This window comes from Balaenoptera ricei, chromosome 9 (assembly GCF_028023285.1).
Source record: "Balaenoptera ricei isolate mBalRic1 chromosome 9, mBalRic1.hap2, whole genome shotgun sequence".
Taxonomy (NCBI): domain Eukaryota; kingdom Metazoa; phylum Chordata; class Mammalia; order Artiodactyla; family Balaenopteridae; genus Balaenoptera; species Balaenoptera ricei.
This window is the reverse complement of record NC_082647.1, coordinates 77,293,086-77,313,273: the sequence shown is the minus strand read 5'-3', so window position 1 is coordinate 77,313,273 and position 20,188 is coordinate 77,293,086. Positions and strand designations below refer to the sequence as shown.

General features: G+C 34.6%; 1 protein-coding gene across 5 annotated transcripts in view; it reads left to right on the top strand.

Annotated features, from left to right (window-relative positions):
• Positions 1–20,188, top strand: part of RUNDC3B (RUN domain containing 3B) — a 152,877-nt gene that overhangs the window by 60,792 nt on the left and 71,897 nt on the right. For 2 of the 5 annotated variants that reach the window (XM_059934020.1, XM_059934018.1), the window contains exons 3-5: positions 1,495–1,545; positions 7,413–7,546; positions 14,442–14,527. In XM_059934020.1, the coding sequence (XP_059790003.1) occupies positions 1,495–1,545; positions 7,413–7,546; positions 14,442–14,527 (271 nt within the window). The other 3 variants (XM_059934021.1, XM_059934019.1, XM_059934022.1) reach the window with 2 other exon arrangements.

Sequence of the window (20,188 nt, the reverse complement as noted above, 5' to 3'; positions counted from 1 at the left end):
ATAACATGCATAACCAGGGCATAAAGGCTAACATATTAACAGCTTAAAAAAATCCCTAAACTATAAATTGAGCTTCATAATAGATTCAGTAGTTGTTTCCCATTTTGTACCAAGGATTGATTAAGCCATGACATAAATCTGGACATGATACATTTTACTTGATACATTTTTTGAAGTGAAATTACTTTAAGTACGGTTTTCCTGGAAATTGTTTTTACTTTGATAACTTTTTGATTACGTAAATGACTACAAATAAGATACATAACTTTACTTTCAAGGCAGAGCTAGTAAATATGGTTTAAACATTAAGAATTGGTATTCTTAATATTTTCAATGAAAAGCATTCTATTCTGATTTACATTTAATGCAGAGAGATTTTCATTTTGTTTGTTGTAGTTGTAGAAAGAGCATTATGTTTTAACATGGGCTTCAACTAGGGTACCTTCTGGTTATAGATCCTTTTGGATATGTGTTTCCAAATTTAATATTCATTTACAGTGATACAAATGGACATAGGAGGATAGAGGTGAATAGTAGAGACATAGAAGTGACCAATAGCACAACTATATATATCTCCTTCCTTTCACTTTTTTAACACTACTGACTGTGTTTGGTTGGTTGGTTTTTGTTTAGTTTCATAAAAGGTCTAGGTATTTGGAAAGGTGTGGAACCACGTCCTATTGGAGATTTCAGTGTTTGCTTATGAAACAAAAAGATATCATCTGTTGGGAATATGACTTCAGAAATTTGGCTTTGGAGTTTTCCTGTATAGGAATTGCCAAACAACATAGGCAAGAATTTATAGTACTTTTCCAGATGGTGATTGTTAAACAATAATTGGAAGCTGTAGGAAAAAACAGTATTTTGCATGAAGTAGGCATTTAGTCAACATTGGTTAAACTGAAGAACATTTTACTAGATATTTAAGTGCTGTTCTCATAATTCTGAAAAAAAAAAAACATACAAACTTTAACTCTGCTTAGACCAAAAAAAGAAAGAACTGCTCTTCAAAATGAATTTTATAACTTTCAGAAAAGTTAACAGTAAAAAAGGTATATTTATTTTTAAAGTTGAAACCTTTCTAAGCCATATAGTTCAATAAGTGAGTAATTTTTCTAACCAATTATATGAATTCTGAGGTGCAAAGCTAGCAAATTCAGTCAGGCTTCTTTATGTTTGGGTAAGAATAATGGAGGTGAAAGTAGACAGGGAAAAATAGCTTCTCATTTATTTCTGTGACTTAAAGACATCCTAGCCTCTCCAACAGAATAGGCTACAAGGGACCAGCTTGATTTCCGTGCTGAGTAGAGCATGAGCTCAATTCATCTTAACTGAGTTCATTTTATTTATTAGGTAAAAGTGGTGTTTATGGTGTTTACTGCATCAAGATTATGTGTAGCCATCTTATTGGGGCCATTCAGCTTGCTATTGTAAACTTGATGTCAGGTTTCTTAAATATCTGTGTGTTGTTGTTGTTGTTTATTTTTTTTAAAGAGATTTCCCAAAGTTGCCGATGGCTGGCTCATCTCCAAATACCTCTTCAAGGTACTCTATGCTGGTGATGCCTCCCGCCACTGAGCTGCGCGGGAGCATGGAATTGACTTACTGGGGAGGGCTGTATCAGTTAAGTGATCTTTCTTAGTACATTGCATGGGTTTTGCAAAGCTTTCTATTTTTGTTTTTGTTAATCCAGAGGGCAGAACTATGCTTTATGCTAATTTTTAAATTAAAAGCTTTTTGTGAATCCACACAATATAATAATCCATTTGCTCTCCTCCTTCTCCTACATGACCCCTCTATATTTCTATTAAGTTTCATGGTTTTAAGCACAATTTTATTAATCATGCATCTCTGTGTTATTTATATTTTATTATAATGATAATATAAGACTTATTGGTTATTTTGTCAGTTTTGTAAGTGCTGTGTAGTAATATTTGTATTACATGCAAACTGGGTCTCAGGGCAGCTGTGTGAATTTCCAGAGTTACTCAGTAAAACATACATGGGCGCTGTCAACAGTAACTGCTTCACTGTTCTTGAACCACTAGTGGGAATATATTCCTTAGTTTCCTTTCTTCCAGGTAGAATATATGCCTTTATTCACTTATTCAAAACTTTTTTATTGAGTTCCTGTTGTATGCAAAGCACTGCTAGGCCTCTGTGCTAATGACCTAGCCTTTTATTATATTTTTCACTTAGAAAAGTAATACATAGTTATTATTTTTAAAGATTACTTATAATAAGAAAGGTAGAAAGTAGAAAACAAATGTCTTCTCATTTCCTCAACCCTGATCCCCACAAACAATCACTTTAAACAATTTAATGTCCCCTATGTATAACCTTAATCACTACTGAAACACATTATGCTTGATTTCTTCAGGGCTACACATTTATGCGTGGCTCTCTGTGTGGACGTCAGCCCTCGGTACTCCAGTTCAGTCTACTGGTATTCTAAGCTTTATGTTAAAAAATGCTGGTGGAAGAAAAAAACAAAACCTTTGTACTCTGCTTAGAAAGATGGTAAAATTACTGGGATAAAAAAGCCTATTAAGTAAAATTCAGTTTTCAGATTTTGGGTGAACCTGGTTATCTTAAGTTTTTTTTGTTTTGGAAGATTAAGAATTGACTTAATTTTTATGGTATAGATACATACTTGAGATGCTTGTTTGTGATAAATTCCTTACCAGTGAACAAGACATTAATTGTCAGTACCAAAGGGTAGTAATTACATTTTATAGATTAGTGACTGTGATTCATAGTCGCTAAATGATTTACTTGAGGCATCTTGTAACATACAGAGCTAGCAGTATAAGTACAGTTGAGTATCTAATCTAGACTCAGACTTCTTCAGATCAGCTGAAAGTGTAATTAAAGTTTTTTTTAAAAGTGTTTATATTTGTTCTTTTTTTTAAAACATTAACATGAGACTTTATCTGGAAAATTAATCAAGGTCGTAATTTTACTTTCAAAGCTGGGTGATCTAATAAGTATAAGCTTCAACTAATAGTAGTACTTTTTTAAAAGGAAAAGATTCTGACCTTTTGTTGAAATGGGAATTTTCTCTATTCAGTAAAAAGATAGTAGAAAATATTAAACTAATTTTCATAAATTAGCAGTAAGAAATTTAGGATTGCTGCTATAAAATTTACAGTGAAAAGTTAAATACTGAAATATTAATATATTGGCAACGATAAATCCATAAGTAACCAGTTTCAAGTATCTGAAACTTTTGCAATATCAGAGTAGTTTATTAAAATTAAAATGGGACTGTCTTTTATTGCTTGTCTAGATGAATAGCAGCTCCAAGGTAATAGACTTTGTTGTTATCATCTAGGTGATATATTGTAGCACTAACAAAACTTCAGCTTGTGAGACCAGTCTTACACTGGCTCTTTACATAGCGAAGTACTAATACAAAGGGTGGAGAAAGGAAGTCACTTAACAGATTCATTTATATTTTATATTATCAAAAGATGATGTGTCATTAGCCACTACTAAATAGAGAACCACTTTGGAAAGTTTAGTTCTTGTTTTTAGAAGGTCTCATCTTGCCATAAAATAAGATAAAAGCAAAACGCGAGTATATTGCATGATGTGACTGTATTATTTAAGTTAGATACCTTAAATAATATTAAGGTAGGTATCTAAAGTAATATTAAGTTAGGTGTCTAAGTTAAATAATATAGAAGAGTAATTTTAGAATAACATTGGATCTTAGAGATCACAGGCCATTTTAAGTTGCTGAAAATGAGGCAGTTTAGTGGGAAAGACATCACATGGCTAGTTAGTAGCAGATCTCCTTTTAGTCTAGCAAACTTTCACCATTTATTTCTGTGCCCTAAAATGAATTAGAGTTGGATTGATGGGTTGGGAATAAGTTTTGAAAAGCTTGTTTAACTTTGTCTTTGGTAAAAAGTCAACTACTAAAAACATGTAAAATTGAAAGCACTTTATACACTTACACTTGTCAGCAACATTAAAAAGAGAATTGTTAGTGACAGCATAATTCTTCTCCTGAATAAAATTTCTTCAAAATGTAGGCTAGTCAGTTTCTTGCTATGTGATTTGCTTTTGTGGTTCTTTTTAAAGGAAATGAGAATATCTTTGGAGTGATTATTTATTACCTCAATAATTATTTTTAAAGGCATGCTCAGCCTGTAGCTTTGTTTTTTAATTTTCCTGTTGAATATTGGTTGCAGACTAATAGCCCAAGTACATCTTTTGCTAGCAGTTAGTCTGTGTTTAAGTAAAAGTGATGTTCAAGTAATAATATCTCAAATAACCAGTTGAACACTTCTGTTATTTTTAATTAACTTCAACCTTTTTCATAGATGCAGAAATTATTTAATTATTTAAATAAAACCCTAGGATACATGAACAATTTACATGAGAGTTCATTTGGAGGTTCTAACAAGGGACTCCACCTTCTCTTAACCCACATCCTTCTGAATGTGAAAAATTCAGGGTCTTGATTTAAAAACTTCATTTTGGAAATGATGCACATGAAAGAGAAAGGAAGGCAGAATCAAGCCAAGTCATCTTCTCATCTCGTTTGTTGAGTAGGTAGCAGTGTTGTGAAGATACTACTGGTATACTTAAGGCCCTGCAAGTCATGGCAACATGTCATTTTGCTAATTGTTTAGTTTCTCAGTTTGTTAGCTAGGAAATCTTGTCATTATCTCTTGGGTGAAAGTCTTGTAGACAGCATATCCTACACATAGCAGGAGTCCTAAGGATTTAGCGCCCATTCCTTCTCTGTTTAACCTAAGCCTAGATATTTAGTTTCTCTATATCTTTGTTTCCTCTCCTCCAAAAGGGGGCTTTGTTATATTCTTTTGGTTTTCAACAGCTCTACTTTGAAACTTCTCATAAATTAATATCCTCAGCCATGTCAAACTCATGAGAAAATTTAAAATAAAGTCACCAGAGAAATCTTGTGATTCTCCTTTTGAGGTCCCTGGCAGTGTGTGGTACTCCATTTCTTGAGGGAAGTGTGGTAGCTATTCCTCATTTTTAAATTGCAGGACAATCCCAATTAATAGAAGCCAAGGAAAATTAGTCAAGACTAGATTTTAGGGAGGTAAATTTAGAATGGTTGATATGGTAAAAGGTTGGATTAGGGAGTAAATTTTAAAGATTTTTCTAGATTCTAAGCAAGTTATGGGAAAAACTTCACTGTGCATCTCATTCCCACTTTGCAATGCAAGGGGACCTTGGGTCTCTTGACTATTTGTATGATAATAGTAATAACAGTAGTAATCATTGTTAATATTTGTATTAGGCTGTGTACTAATTGCTGCACATACATTATTTAATCCTCGCAACAGTGTTATCATGTAGATACCACCATTATTGTCAATTTATAGAAGAAACTCAGATTGGTAGAGTGCAGTTAAGTCATTTGCTCAAGATTGCACGTCTAGAAAGTGATATAATTCTGGTCCACCAGGCTCAAAAGCTCATATTCTTACCATTAGGCATCGTGTTTCCTCTCCAAATGGCTAACAAATTGATAACATGAAAATTGCCCCAAAGACAGACTATACTGAGATCCTGTTCTAGGAACTTTTTTTAACTAAAAAGAGAGGGGGCAAAGAAAAGTGATGGGGAGAGATTGAGAAAAAGAAGGAAGATTATAAACATTCCTATAGATTTCTATTTTTTGGTAGTAAGATTTAATTATTAAGGAGACATTTGAGTTATATAGATGTTTGAGTAAAGATTTCTAGATGCTTTTGTAGTTTTAGTTATTTGTAGACAAAGCTAAATGTATTTGTCCAGAATATTTGATATCTGTGATCTAGCATGCAGACATCTTGATACCAGCTTGTCATTGAGCTGTTTCTGTAAAAAGATACTAATTAGATTTCTTAAATTCAAATTTCTATATGCATTGCTATTAAGATCTTGTTTTGTGCTGATTAACCAGTTGATTTGTTTAGTAAATATTTATTAAATGCCTGCTATGAGCCAAGCACTGTGTCAAGTGCTGGAGATAGAATTGAGGACAAATAAGATACAGTCCTTGCCTTAGTGATCTTACCACCTAATATGTGAGACAATCAAGTAAGCAGATAATTATAAGGGTAAGTAAGCTCAGGGTGATACGCCAGCACGTAGGGAGGAGTAACCTACTGCAGAGATCACACGTGGCTTACCAGAAGAGGAGCCCTTGGAAATGTCCTGCATGATGAATAGGGGTTACCTATCATGATATGTGAGCTTTCTGTTGGTTGAGTAACCATACTATTAGAAATACCAGGGGGATCTTTTAAAAAATACCAGTGTGTAGGCCCACCCCGCAAGATTCTGATTATTTAGTTTGGGTGGAGCCCAGACATGAGTACTTTTTAAAAGAAGCCCCGTCATTCTTATGGGCTGCCATGGTTGGACACCACTCAAATATTTCAGGCATTGTTCCTAAAATACTGCTTGTGGACAAGAACACTTTAACTCTTTTTGATGTTGCTTAGAGAGAACGTGTAACTGGGGAAAAGAAGATTGAGATAAATATTAATTGAAAACAAAGAAGCAGAGATTTTAAAATATAAAAGCTAATCTTTCTTCATTAAGATTGAACAACTTCCCTAGGTAAGAATAATTATTCCAGACACCTGAAGAAATATTAAGATGTCTCTCATGTCCCATTTAAAAATATTCAGAGTAAAAAATTGTTCTCCTGGACCTACTACTACTCAAAGTCCTGCAAAGAAATATTAATACTAATATAAGATACACACAAAAGAACATTTGTTCTTGAACAATACATAATTACCCAAATCTGGAAGATTAGCATAGTAAATGCCTGAAGGACTTGTCACAGGTTGGTGACTAGAAGAGAGCAGATGAATGACAGTTAGATGAAGGCTTGGGTAGAATGGTAGTGAATGGGTGGGAATGATTAGTGAATGTAGGAGTCTCACTGATTATAGGTACTTACAGACCACACATTGTTTCATTTCTTTGAAGTGTCCCTCTGAAGAGGAGAAAAAGTGTTGCCTTTTAATTTTTTTCTGTTATTCCAAGAAGAGGAAGCCTTAGGATGCAACTGGTGACATTTAAATTAATGCTTAACTAGAACCACGAGGAGGCATACCTGCGTGCTCTCTGAAAGACTGTGTTAGAATAACAGGATATTAACCTATAAGAGATTTTTTAGCGTCTAGACCCTTTTTGCTTCATTTAATTTAATTTTATTGTTGAGAAAACTATGATCCAGATACATTAAATAAATTGCCCAAAGTAACACAGCTAGGTAAAGGTAGAACGGGACCAGACTTAAGGCTTTTTGACCCCGGGTGCCCTTTCCACAATTGCACACTCTACTGACATTTATTTCTCAGAGTTTTATTGTTCTTGCATTTTGAATTTCTAGTCTAGTTTTATTTTGTATTACAATTTGTCTCCTGAAGGTCAAGTAACCTGGTTTGGTTATGAAAGTCCTCGTAGCTTCTGGGACTATATCAGAGTGGCTTGCCGGAAAGTTTCACAGAACTGTATCTGCAGCATTGAAAGTATGGAAAATGTCAGTTCCTCTAGAGCTAAGGTAAGACATAAATAATAATGTGCAGTATGTGTAATCTAATCCTAAGCAGTTTTGACCCAAATAGAAGATTTTGAGCTCTTTGCTATATAAAGTCTTTCTTTTCTTTGTTGGAATTAAGCACTTGACCAAATTTAACATCTTTCAGAGGCTTGTTTCATTTTTTATTTCTGGTAGCATGTAATTATTTTAGAATGCCCTTGAATCTTCACTGTTGCCTTATAAATAGCAGGAAGGTATGAAGCTAGTAACTATGAATTTCTTTTTTGAGAAGCACAGTCAAATATTTCCTAGTCTGTGAAGTTTCTACATTTCTTGAATTACCTAAATCAGTGACTCTTAGTGTCCTGCGCTGGCAGTCCATAATGTCAAAACTATTTTCACATAGTACCAAAATGTTATTTGCCTTTTGCACCGGGTTGATATTTGCACTGCTGATGCAGAAGCAATGGTGGGTAAAATTAACTGGTGCCTTAGCATAAATTAAAGCAGTAGCATCAAACTATACTAGTAGTCATTGAGTTCTTCCTCACCATACATTCAGTCTTAGAAACAAAAACCAAAACCAGTTTCACTTAGTGTCCATGATGGTGAAGTAAACATTATTAATTTAATTAAATCTCAACCTTTGAGAATCTGTCTTTTTAATATCTTGAGTGACAAAATGGGAAGTATGTATAAAACATTTCTGCAGCGTATGGAAATGTGATGGTTGTCTCAAGGAAACGTACTCATGCAGTAGTTTGAATTGTTAACTGAACTAGACACTTTTGTCATGTAATACTATTTTTACTTGAAAGAAAAACATTCAAACTATAGCCTTTTTAGACGTAGGCATTTTGTAGACATTTCATAAGTAAAGATGAATGAAGTAAACCTGTTCCTTCAAGAAAAACAGCTTGACAGTATTTGTTGCCAATGGTAAAATTAAAGCTTTCCGGTAAAAATTAGAATTTTGGAAAACTTGTAGTGTATTCACCATCTTAAGCTCGATAACTTCCTAGTACTTAAATGCTTTTCTGATAACGTTGATGTTGATATTAACAAAAATATATTTATATTATTTAATGGAATGTGTCAGTATTTTGTAGACCTGCATAACTTATATTTTTTAAATGACTGATGTGTGGAATAATAAAATCATGCATGGGTAAAAGATCCATTCAAAGTGTAAGAATGTAATACAGTATGAAACATTCATTGATATGGTTATAGAGTCCATGTTGCAATTAACCTTTAAGAAATTATCACTTACTGACTTTTGATTAGAACCAAAGGAGAATATCGTCCACAATTATCTGAAAAGGCTATTAAATGATTCCTTTTTCCAATTATGTGTCTATGTGAGGGTAGATTTTCTTCACATGCTTCAACCAGAACGACCCATTGTAACAGATAGAATGCTGAAGCAGATATCTAGTTCTCTTTTATTAAGCCGTACATTAAAGAGATTTGTAAAAATGTAAAACAGAGCTCCTTTTCTCTCTAATTTTTTTTTAGGGAAAGATAGTTATTTTTTCATAAAAATATGGTTTTCAGTGTTAACATATAATGAGTTCATTATTTTTTAAATTACTATATATTTTTAAAGTTTCCAGTTTTGACTTGTAGTGCAGTAAATATAGATAGATATAACCTATGTAAAAACCCTTTGGAGTCCTCAAAATTTTTAAGATTGTAAAGGTCTGAGCTGGTGACATAAGCTATATCAGCTTTAGTATAGTAGTTTATTTATTTTTATTGGTTTGTCATAGTAACTTTCCTTACCATTTTTGACACTTAAGAGTTACAGAATGAAATAAAAATGAAGTAGAAAATAAAGGTTGAAAATACTAGATATGTACAGTTTTAAGATCGACATAATTTAATTCAATTCATTATTTGACAATCATAACCTTATAAATTACATGTCTGTATAATAAACAAAAGTATAACAATCATCTTTCAACAGTGTAGTTTCTAAGTTTATTGTTCCTGTATCCATTTTTATTTAGAAATTTTTTTTTCTTATGGAAAATTTTTGGTTAGCAAAATTGACACATATATTGAAATTAAATATTTTGTAAAACATGGACCAAGTACCTAAAGTTTTAAAAATTTATTTTTACTTTTTTTAATATAATTTTTAAAGGTTACTTTCCATTTACAGTTATTACAATATATTGGCTCTATTCCCTGTGTTGTATAGTGCATCCTTGTAGCCTATCTTACACCCAGTAGTTTGTACCTTCCACTCTCCTACCCCTATACTGCCCCCCGCCACCCCAGTGGGGGGGGGGATAACATTATCCTATTGTTAGGATAAGCAACCTTATCCCTTGTTCCTTCTATAATGTAAATTTAACATATTAGACCAATTTCTGAATATACTACTCACATCAACCATTCATACATCCATGCATCCTTCCACCTGATAAATTTTTACTGAGCTCCTATACCATGACAGAACTGTGAGTGTAGTCTTTAATACATCCTTATGACTTATGTCCCTAATCCTTCCTAGTTATTCCTGGTCTCATCTTCTTGTTTACTTTTTCCTTGTTCAGAAGCTGGCCTTGTCAGTGCTTTGTCCCAGAGGCTGGTTAGCCAAATTTGCTACTGAAAGAGGCAGAGGCAGAGAGAGGGTGTTAATTACAGATACACCAGAATTACCAAATACTAGAACTTTGCAAGAAGATACAATATTGCAAAGAGGCCATTTTTATGTTCATTTTCTATTACTGATTCACAAATCTACCTCCTCTTTTAACTACCACTCGACTTTTCCTATCCCTAGTTCTTTAGTGTGATGGCCCCAAACCTGGAAGTCAAACAAATTGGAGGGGCCCTATAAACACTCCAGGCTTTTATTTGTGACGCCAGAAAGGCTATACCTTGGGAGTAAGGGAAATTCAGATGAAGACCAGCCCCCAGAAGACCTAAAAGTGGTGTCCTTAAGTGGTACAAGGTGATTTTCAAGTACACTGTCTACCAGAAGAAAAGTAAATCTACTCTAGAGAAAGGTAGCATTAGAGTTGCTACAAATTTTCCTCCACAATGTCCATTATTTAATCAGAAATCACCAGGTATATCAGGAAACAAGATTAAATGAACAAAACTAAGAAATATAAAAAAGGCAATTGAAACAGACCTATGGGAGATGCAGATAATGGACTTTTAAGTAATTATGATATAAATAAAGAAAATATAGAGATGAATAATACTAGAGAAGTGGAGTATATAAGAAAATCAAAATAGGAAACTACAGGATATTCATTCTTATAGAACTTGTACAAAAATCGGTCGTTTGCTAAGTTGTAATTCACCTCAATGAATTTCAGAGGATTGAAATATAAAGTATGTTCTCTAACCACAGTAGAATCAATAATAAAAAGATAACTAGAAAATGCTTATATAAGTTGAATTTGAGAAGAATTTCTAAATAACTCATGGATGAAAGAAGAAATTGCACATGAAATTGAAAAATATTTGGTAAGTAATGATAATGAAAATATATAAAAAATTGTGCTTAGAGGAGAATAGATAGGCTTAAACAGGCTTTTATGTATTTTTTTTAAAGAAAGGCTGAAAAATCAGTGATCAAAGCTTTCATCTCAAGAAGCTTAAAAAAAAGTAATAAACCCAAAGTAGAAGGAAAGAAATAATGAAGAGCAAAAATTCAATTAAATTGAAACAAATGTACACTAGAAGAATATCAACAAAACCAAAAGTTGGTGTTTTTTGGTTTTGTTTTTTTTAATTTATTTATTTATTTATTTTTGGCTGCGTTGGGTCTACGTTGCTGTGTGCTGGCTTTCTCTAGTTTCGGCCAGCAGGGGCTACTCTTCGTTGTGGTGCGCAGGCTTCTTGTGGCGGTGGCTTCTCTTGTTGCAGAGCGTGGGCTCTAGGTGCGTGAGCTTCAGTACTTGTGGCAGGCGGGCTCAGTAGATGTGTCTCACAGGCTCTAGAGTGCAGGCTCAGTAGTTGTGGCACATGGGCTTAGCTGCTCCGTGGCATGTGGGATCTTCCTGGACCAGGGATCAAACCCATATCCCCTGCATTGGCAGGCGGATTCTTAACCACTGCGCCACCAGGGAAGTCCCAGTTTGTGTTTTTAAAAAGATTAATATAACTGATAAGTTTCTAGTAAGGCTACTCAAGAAAGAAAAAAAAAAAAAGAGATTATAAATTACCAGTATCAGTAATGAAGAAGAGGTAAACCCCATCGACCCTACAGACATTAAAAATCCTAAAAGAAGGTATTATGAATAACTTCACACCTATAAATTAAAAAATTTAAATGAAGTGGGCAAATTATTTGAAAACTGTCACAAAGCTAACACAAAAAGGAAGAAAGCATCTGAATATTCTGATGGCTACTAAAGAAATTGATGCTATAGTTTAAAATCTTCCCCTTGCAGCTCATTTTTAAATTGAGTTATCTTTTTCTTATGGACTTGTAAGAATTCTTGGCATTCTACAAATGAGATTCTTTTGTCAGATACATATAATGCAAATATTTTTGTCCACTCTGTGATTTGTCTTTTTACTATCTTAAATAATTACAGTTCATCCCCTGAAATAGGAGGGCAGGTAGAGTGTATGGGTATTAGTTCAATTAGGTTGGTCGGTTTGGTGGCAAGAGTTTCCTGTCTTCCAGTTGTGTCTGTTTTTTGTTTCTTCATATAGTAAAGTAGGGATAGTATTGTAACCTGACTCACACACAGTTCTTGTGAGGATTAAATATCTTAATGTGTAAAAAGCTCTTAAAACACAGGCAAGCATGTATTAATTACATTCTTAAGAAGTGTTGACTACTTTTATTAATTTTTTGGAAAAACTTTTAGTGGCAAACAAACAAATATTTGTGTCTCCCAAACAATAACAGCAACCTTCAGTGGTTCACCATTATCTGATAAAGTCTAAAATCTTAAACCTAATTTTCAGCTTTTCCCCCTTTATGGTCCCAACAAGCTTTATATCTTCTGTTTCTTTTCTTGAAAGAAAAGAAACTGTTAAAATCAGCACCATTTATTATGACAATATAACAAAGAATTCCACAAACGTCTAAGGACAGGAAACTAGGTGCAGCCCAGTTTTGTGTGGATTGAAATTAATAAATCAGGAAGCAGGACTTTCCCCCATATTTCTTATCTTAACAATAGCACAGTCTCCTGTGTCTAACTTTCTCTGGAGAGTAGCTTTTCCCGCTTCTGTTTAAGAATGTAGCTTTTTGATTCAAGCCACTACTACTAGTCTCTGTGTCTTTTAGATGAAATTTTAAGAAACTTGAGACTGGGAGCTGGTGCTTGCCTTTTCCTTCCTCTGTTCCAATCCGCTACAACTAACTGTAGGTTCCCCTGGGCTGACTCAGCAGAAACAATAGACTGAGCACAGGGCAAGCTAAGGGATTTTTAGGTTAAAAAAAGGTGGGCAAATTGGTGGGCAAACTGACTGGTATGCTAACCACACCCATATCATTCCTTTATTTCCCAACAATACTGCTGCTTGTAGCCTGCTAGGTTTGTTTTTTTTTAATTTATTGTAATTTATTTTTGGCTGCATTGGGTCTTTGTTGCTGCGCATGGGCTTTCCCTAGTTGTGGCGAGCAGGGGCTACTCTTTGTTGCGGTGCGCCGGCTTGTCATTGCGGTGGCTTCTCGTGGAGCACAGGCTCTAGGCGCACGGGCTCAGTAGTTGTGGCTCACGGGCTCTAGAGCACAAGCTCAGTAGTTGTGGCACACGGGCTTAGTTGCTCCACGGCATGTGGAATCTTCCCGGACCAGGGCTCAAACCTGTGTCCCCTGCATTGGCAGGCGGATTCTTAACCACTGCACCACCAGGGAAGTCCTAGCCTGCTAGGTTTTTCCACGTCTGGATTAACTCCGTTTTGATCCTTCTGTCTGACAGTTTTGGTGAATTCACTAGAGTTGTAGACATTTCTACAACTGTAGACATTTCAGTGCTTTTTTTTCTATACTGGTAGTCGACCATCATATATATTGGTTAGTGACACCTTTATTCTTAGCTGCCATTGCAGTGTTTTGAATTTCTATATAGTTAATCTTCATAGATTTTCTGGAGATGTGTGAAAGGGTTGAGTGAAAAGGAAAGTAATTGAATTATAAAATTCTCACTAAAAAATATAATCTTTATAGTCTTTCATTCTAAACAAAGAATCCAGAAGAAATGCTTTGGATTATAAAAAAACTTAACTGGCTAGTCCCGACTATTGAATGATGTTACCTCTTTTCAAAAGTAAAATTAAATTTTTCATATTTTGTTAGAATTGTGTGTTTTCTGTGATTTTGTACTAGAGTATGCTTCTGGGTGTTTTTGTTGTGTGTTTGTTTTTTCTGGTTTAAATTTTTGGTAATAGTCTTCAGAATGCTGTGGAGGCACCAAATTCAGTAACTCATGATTTGGATGCATGATAAATAATGAAATTTGGTTGTCTGAAACCTTCCTCTGGAAAGACTAAGCAAGTGGTATGAGGGTGATTATTTTTATTAATGAGAACGGACTCTTTTCTTCATGTTTTATAAGGGAACTCATTTTAATTGGCATGTTGATTTGGGCATTGAAGTAAAGAGGTATGTCTTGTGATTTCCTTATATAATTCACAAGAAGTCTCTAACCCAAGTTAAGTCAATATTAATGGTTATGTCCCTTCTGAAGCTAGAAAGTTAATCTGACATGATCTACCCTGCACCTTCAGAGAACAAAGTATATACTATATATAATTAAAATTTACCTCATCTTATCTACTTAAATATTTTTTAGTCTTTATCAAATGCATATTTTGAGTGAGTTATTCTTTGCATATTAAAATGTTTATATTTTTATGACATAGCAGGCAAAATATATTTTAACTTCTAATTTTTTTTTTTTCATGTTTGATTCTTTCTTCTTCCTTTTAGGGTAGAGCCTGGATCAGAGTAGCACTCATGGAAAAACATTTATCTGAATACATCTCTACAGCTCTGAGAGACTTCAAAACAACCAGGTTTAAAAGTCCTTTTAATTTTCAATATATATTTAAAAGATTTACCTGAAGACTTAGAAGTAAGAATAGATGAAGACACATTTGATTTTAAAGTCCTCACCTATTTTATTTCCTCCTTTTTGTACTTCTCAGATAAATCCACTGTCTTCTCAGGAAAATGCAATTTCTCAACTAAACATACATCTACCTTGGTTTATCTTTTCAGGACTCACATTATGCCTGGAATATCTTTTTTCTGAACAATTTCTGATTCTTACTTTTTCAACACGTGAAGTTTCATTCTCTCCACAGACTTTTTTCTAACTAATTTGAAGAAAAATCTGTGAAATTCCTATAGCATTCTTTCTCTTTCCACACCACAATATTTATTTCATTGCTTTTAAAGAATATAAATGAATCACTCACTTCTTTAATTCTTATATAATATAATTAATGATTGTTCAATTGTCTTTTTAGGGCAGTCTGTACCAATGTTCTTCTTGGGTTGTAAGATGGTACATTGTGCAAAACAGGACTTTAATAATTTTTTATGATGGTCGAGAAAAGGTTCATATTAGGACAACAGTCATTCCTACTCAGCTGTGGTCTGCTAATCTATATTTATAGCTTTTGTTAAAGAAACCACTTTTTTTCCATTTCAATAGTATTTGTAAATGAAAATATTCAATATTTTCAATATCCTAGATATGTACTATTCAATACAGTCGCCACTAACCACATGCCACTGTGTAAATTAAAATTGAAATTAAGTAAAATTACTGGGCTTCCCTGGTGACGCAGTGGTTAAGAATCCACCTGCCAGTGCAGGGGGCACGAGTTTGAGCCCTGGTCCAGGAAGATCCCACATGCCGCGGAACAGTGAAGCCTGTGGGCCACAACTACTGAGCCTGCGCTCTAGAGCCCACGTGCCACAACTTCTGAAGCCCGCGCACCTAGAGCTCATGCTCTGCAACAAGAGAAGCCACCTCAGTGAGAAGCCCGTGCACTGCAATGAAGAGTAGCCCCCGCTCGCCGCAACTAGAGAAAGCCCGCGCACAGTAACAAAGACCCAGCACAGCCAAAAATAAATAAGTAAAATAAATAAATTTATTTTAAAAAAAAGTAAAATTACTGATTCAGTTCTTCAGTTGCTTTATCACATTTTAGGTGTTCACTGGCCTTGTGTGGTTAATGGCAACCAAATTGGACAGCACAGATATAGAACAGTGCTTCATAGCAGAAAGTTCTATCAGACAGCACTGCCTTAGACACTTCTGAATTACCATACTTATTTCTACCTTGTTAATCATATATCTTAAAGAAGAGAGTGACTGTAAACCAGTTTTGACAGAAAGTTAGGAGTATACATACAGAAGTCATGTATCTGGAATCTTAATTTCATGTCCTGATGCCATATTTGACATTTTGGATTTTGAGAAAATCTGGGCCTTTATTATGACACATTCTTTTAGCTAACTAGCTGATACAAATTACAATATCTTTACTTAGGTGTCTCTATGTTTTTAGGTAATAAAACAATAAATTTTTTATTTGGAAGATACAAAGAAAAAATTATCATTATAAATTTGACCAGGATACAAAGACTTTTAACTCCAAGAAGTATTTGCATAAAGTAAATCTGATATATGTGTATTGAATTCTTTTAAAGCAATATGATACTCTTGAGATATTTCTAAAGATAGACAGTGAGATGATGATAAACTCTTAGACATTTGAAATAAATCTTATGTAATCAAACATTTGTTTTATTTATCATCACTAGTAAATACATTTAATTATGAGAGATACTAAATATTGAAGATAATAAGGCTTCAAAAATAAAAGTAGTATCAGAATCTCATAGATCAAACCTAAAAATCCTAAATTAATGAAATCAAAACCAAGTTTATACCATAATTATCTCCTATACAATAACAAGATAGTCTTTTCTAAATAGAAATTAAAGCATTAATAATCTCTCTAGGGTTTCCCTGGTGGCGCAGTGGTTAAGAATCCGCCTGCCAATGCAGGGGACACGGGTTCGAGCCCTGGTCAGGGAAGATCCCACATGCTGTGGAGCAACTAAGCCCGTGTGCCTCAACTACTGAGCCTGCTCTCTGGAGCCCACGAGCCACAACTACTGAGCCCACGTGCCACAACTACTGAAGCCCATGTGCCTAGAGCCCGTGCTCTGCAACAAGAGAAGCCACTGCAATGAGAAGGCTGTGTACCACAATGAAGAGTAGCCCCTGCTCGCCGCAACGCAACGAAGCCCGCGTGCAGCAACGAAGACCCAGTGCAGCCACAAATAAATAAATAAAATAAATAAATTTAAGAAAAAAAAATCTCTCTAAGTTGTTAGTCTTGTTTCTTAGTTTACACAGTTGGGTGGGGTAGAAATAGTACTTGAATAGACAATTTTTAGAGTGAGTAGCTTACATTTTTTAAGGGAAATCCTTTTTGCCTTGTTTTTAGGTATTAGCTGGGTTTTTTTGAAAAAAGGAAGTGATTCAGCTGTAAAAAGTTCATGAAGTAAAAACATTCTTGTAACAATATATAAACATATTATTCAAATAGAAACATGGCTTAGTATATGTTTATACACACACAGAAATACATCATATTTATATACACACATACATGCACAGTATTTAAATGTGACTATGATGGCTCTGTAATTATCAAGAAATGAAGTAAGTAGTTACTTCAGAACTCTCATCCTAAAAGTTAACTAAAAAAATGCAGTTGCAAAAAGACAGTCTTTTTTTTTTAACTATTTACACTACTTTTTTTTTTTTAACTGAAATCAAACCAGAGAAACTTCTTAATTATAAATAAATTTGATTGTGAACCCCTAGCGAAAACATATGTATTTGGAAGATTAGGTTTGTAAAATAACATGCGTACTTTTGGCAAGAATAGTTATCTCTTACCTTTTTGTCTGGATGCTTCCTGACATAAGTGCTTGTAGAACAATGAGAAGTGATCTCTAATCCTTTAGGAATCTTGAGAGTATCTGAATCAAGTGATTTCTTCTTGTTCTACTCTTCACAGATAAAGAGTAATGAGGTCTTTTAAAATGGGGATACAAGTGTTTACCCCAGTACAGGAGGAGCTACATGAGCTAAGACAGGCAGCTTGAAAGTACTAATCAGTGAAAATCCAAGGATAAGATTGGGTAGAGGAACTGTGGGGCCCACAACTACAATAAATCTTCTGAAGTACGTGACGATCGCTCCAAAGTATTAGAGAAATTCATGTGATCTTTTTGCTACCGTGGAGTATATCTTGGTGAGCAATTGAAAAAATCCTTGGAGAGTTTCACGGTTTAGAGATTGGGGTGTTATTGGGAAAGAGCCAGAGGTTGGAAGTTGGCAGACTCAAGAAGAGAATCCAAGCTTAAAAAAAAAAAAAAAAAAAAAGGAATTATTTTGGTAGGTTACTGGGAAAACCTAGAGATAGAGAAGTAAGGTAGAAACTGAATAATTTGCTCAAAGTTTTACTTTCTCCTCACCAGCAGCCTGAAAAATAATTTAAAAAGTTAAGCTAAAGAATACAAATGTGACATTTGAAACAAGATCGAAAATATTCTGGTTAAGATTTTGAAGTAACAACTGTGGAAAGGATAAAGTAGAGAAAAAATTACTGTGCGGAATCCTGTTTATTACTTTGCAGTTGCACCACAATACTTCATTTATGATGACAAAAGTAGTGTTCAAAGAACCGTTAATCTTCTCGATATGATAGTAGTAAGAGAAGAGTAAAGTATAAAGTAAAACTTCAAAATTACTGAGCTGTCACAAAGGGGGGAAAAAAAGGTGTGGATGAACAGTTTTCTAAAGGATAGAAGAGTAGATAGGGTAGTGATAAATTACCACACCTTTCAAGAACTAAGGAGGCCTTTAGGAATTTGAATCTGTTTAAACGTTTTACATTATTAAGATGAAAAAAATAAACGTTATTAAAAGGTGCTTATGGACTGCTGCCACACAGCACATATAAAGTTAACTCAAAATGGCTCAGACCTAAAAGTAAAGCTCTTAGAAGAGAACATAGATGTAAATCTGCATGACCTGGGATTAGATAGTAGTTTCCTAGACATGTTACTAAACACCCAAGCAGCAAAAGGAAAATAGATAAATTGGACAGAATCAAAATGTAAAGCTTATTGCTTTGAAGAATATCTTCAAGAAAGTGAAAAAAAAAATCCACAGAACTGGAGAAAATATTTGCAAAGCCTATATCTGGTAAGAGGCTTGATTGTGAAATATATATAAAGAACTCTTACAACTCAGTAATAAAATATTTTTAAATTTTAAAATGGGCAAAGAATCTGAATAGACATTTTTCCAAAGAAGGTACACAAATGACCAAGAAACACATGAAAGATGTGTAACATCAGTAGCCATCAGGGAAATGCAAATCCAAACTGCAAGATACCACTGCACACCTGCTAGGATGGCTACGATCAAAAGAACATATAACAAGTGTTGGCAAGGATGTGGAAACATTGCAACAGTTATACATTGATTGTGGGAAAGTAAAGTGATGCAACCGCTTTGCAAAACAGCCTGGCAATTCCTCATAAGGTTAAACGTAGAGTTACTATATGTCCCAGCACATGACTCCTAGATAAATAGATACAGATATCCAAGAGAATTAAAACCATATGTTCACAAAAAAAACATGGACACAAATGTTCATAGCAGCATAATCCATAATTAGCCAAAAAGGCGAGAGAACCCAAATATCCATCAACTGATGAATGAATAAGCAAAATGTACATTCCATGCAGTGGCATGTTATTCAGCCATAAAAAGGAATGAAAAGCTTCTGCCGCTGCTCCTGGTGCTTGCTTATGTGCTTGTTCTGTGGGACCTGGGACCTCATTTGTGAAGTGGTAGCTGAGGGGGCTCTGGAGCTCGCCACGGCCGATGAAAAGCCCAAGGAGTCAAGACTGAAGACAACAATCATATTAACAATCAAGACGATCATTTTTGTTGTGATGGAATGTCTCTCCTGTCAGAGGCTGCTTTCTTCTAGATCCTATCCCCATTCACCTCTTCCTTTAGTTATCACCTCTCTCTTTCCTCATCCTCAATCTCTTTCCCATTGCTGGATCCTTCCCACCCATGTAGAAGCATATACTGGTATCTCCTACCTTAAAAGCAAAAACTTCTCCCTTGAACCTGTGTTTCCCTCTCATACTGCTCATTTCCATGTTCTGCTTCATCACCAGACTTCTCAAAAATCTTGACACACTTTCATCTCCTTACCTGAGAGTCGCTCTTTATTCTCATCCAGCTTCTGCCTCTCACCACTCCACCAAGGATAATTTTAAAAGAATACCAATAATCCCCAAGCTACCCAAACGTAATGGACATTCCCCTGTCCACATTGTACTTCATTGTACAGCTAAAATAGTTGAAAACTTCCTCTTTCTTGAAAAACCTCTCTGCTTTTAACTTATATAGCGTTCCCTGGCTTTTCTTTCTCCCTCTATAATTGCTCTTTCTCAGGCTTCTTTTACGCTTCACAGCTTCTTAGTGTCAGTATTCTCCGGGCTCAGTCCTCTATTGTCTGCCCTTCTTTCTCTTCTCAGAATTTCATCCATCTCCCTGGAACTTTAAATACCACCTGTATGGTGGTGGCACCACATTTAAACCTCTAGCCAGATAGTTC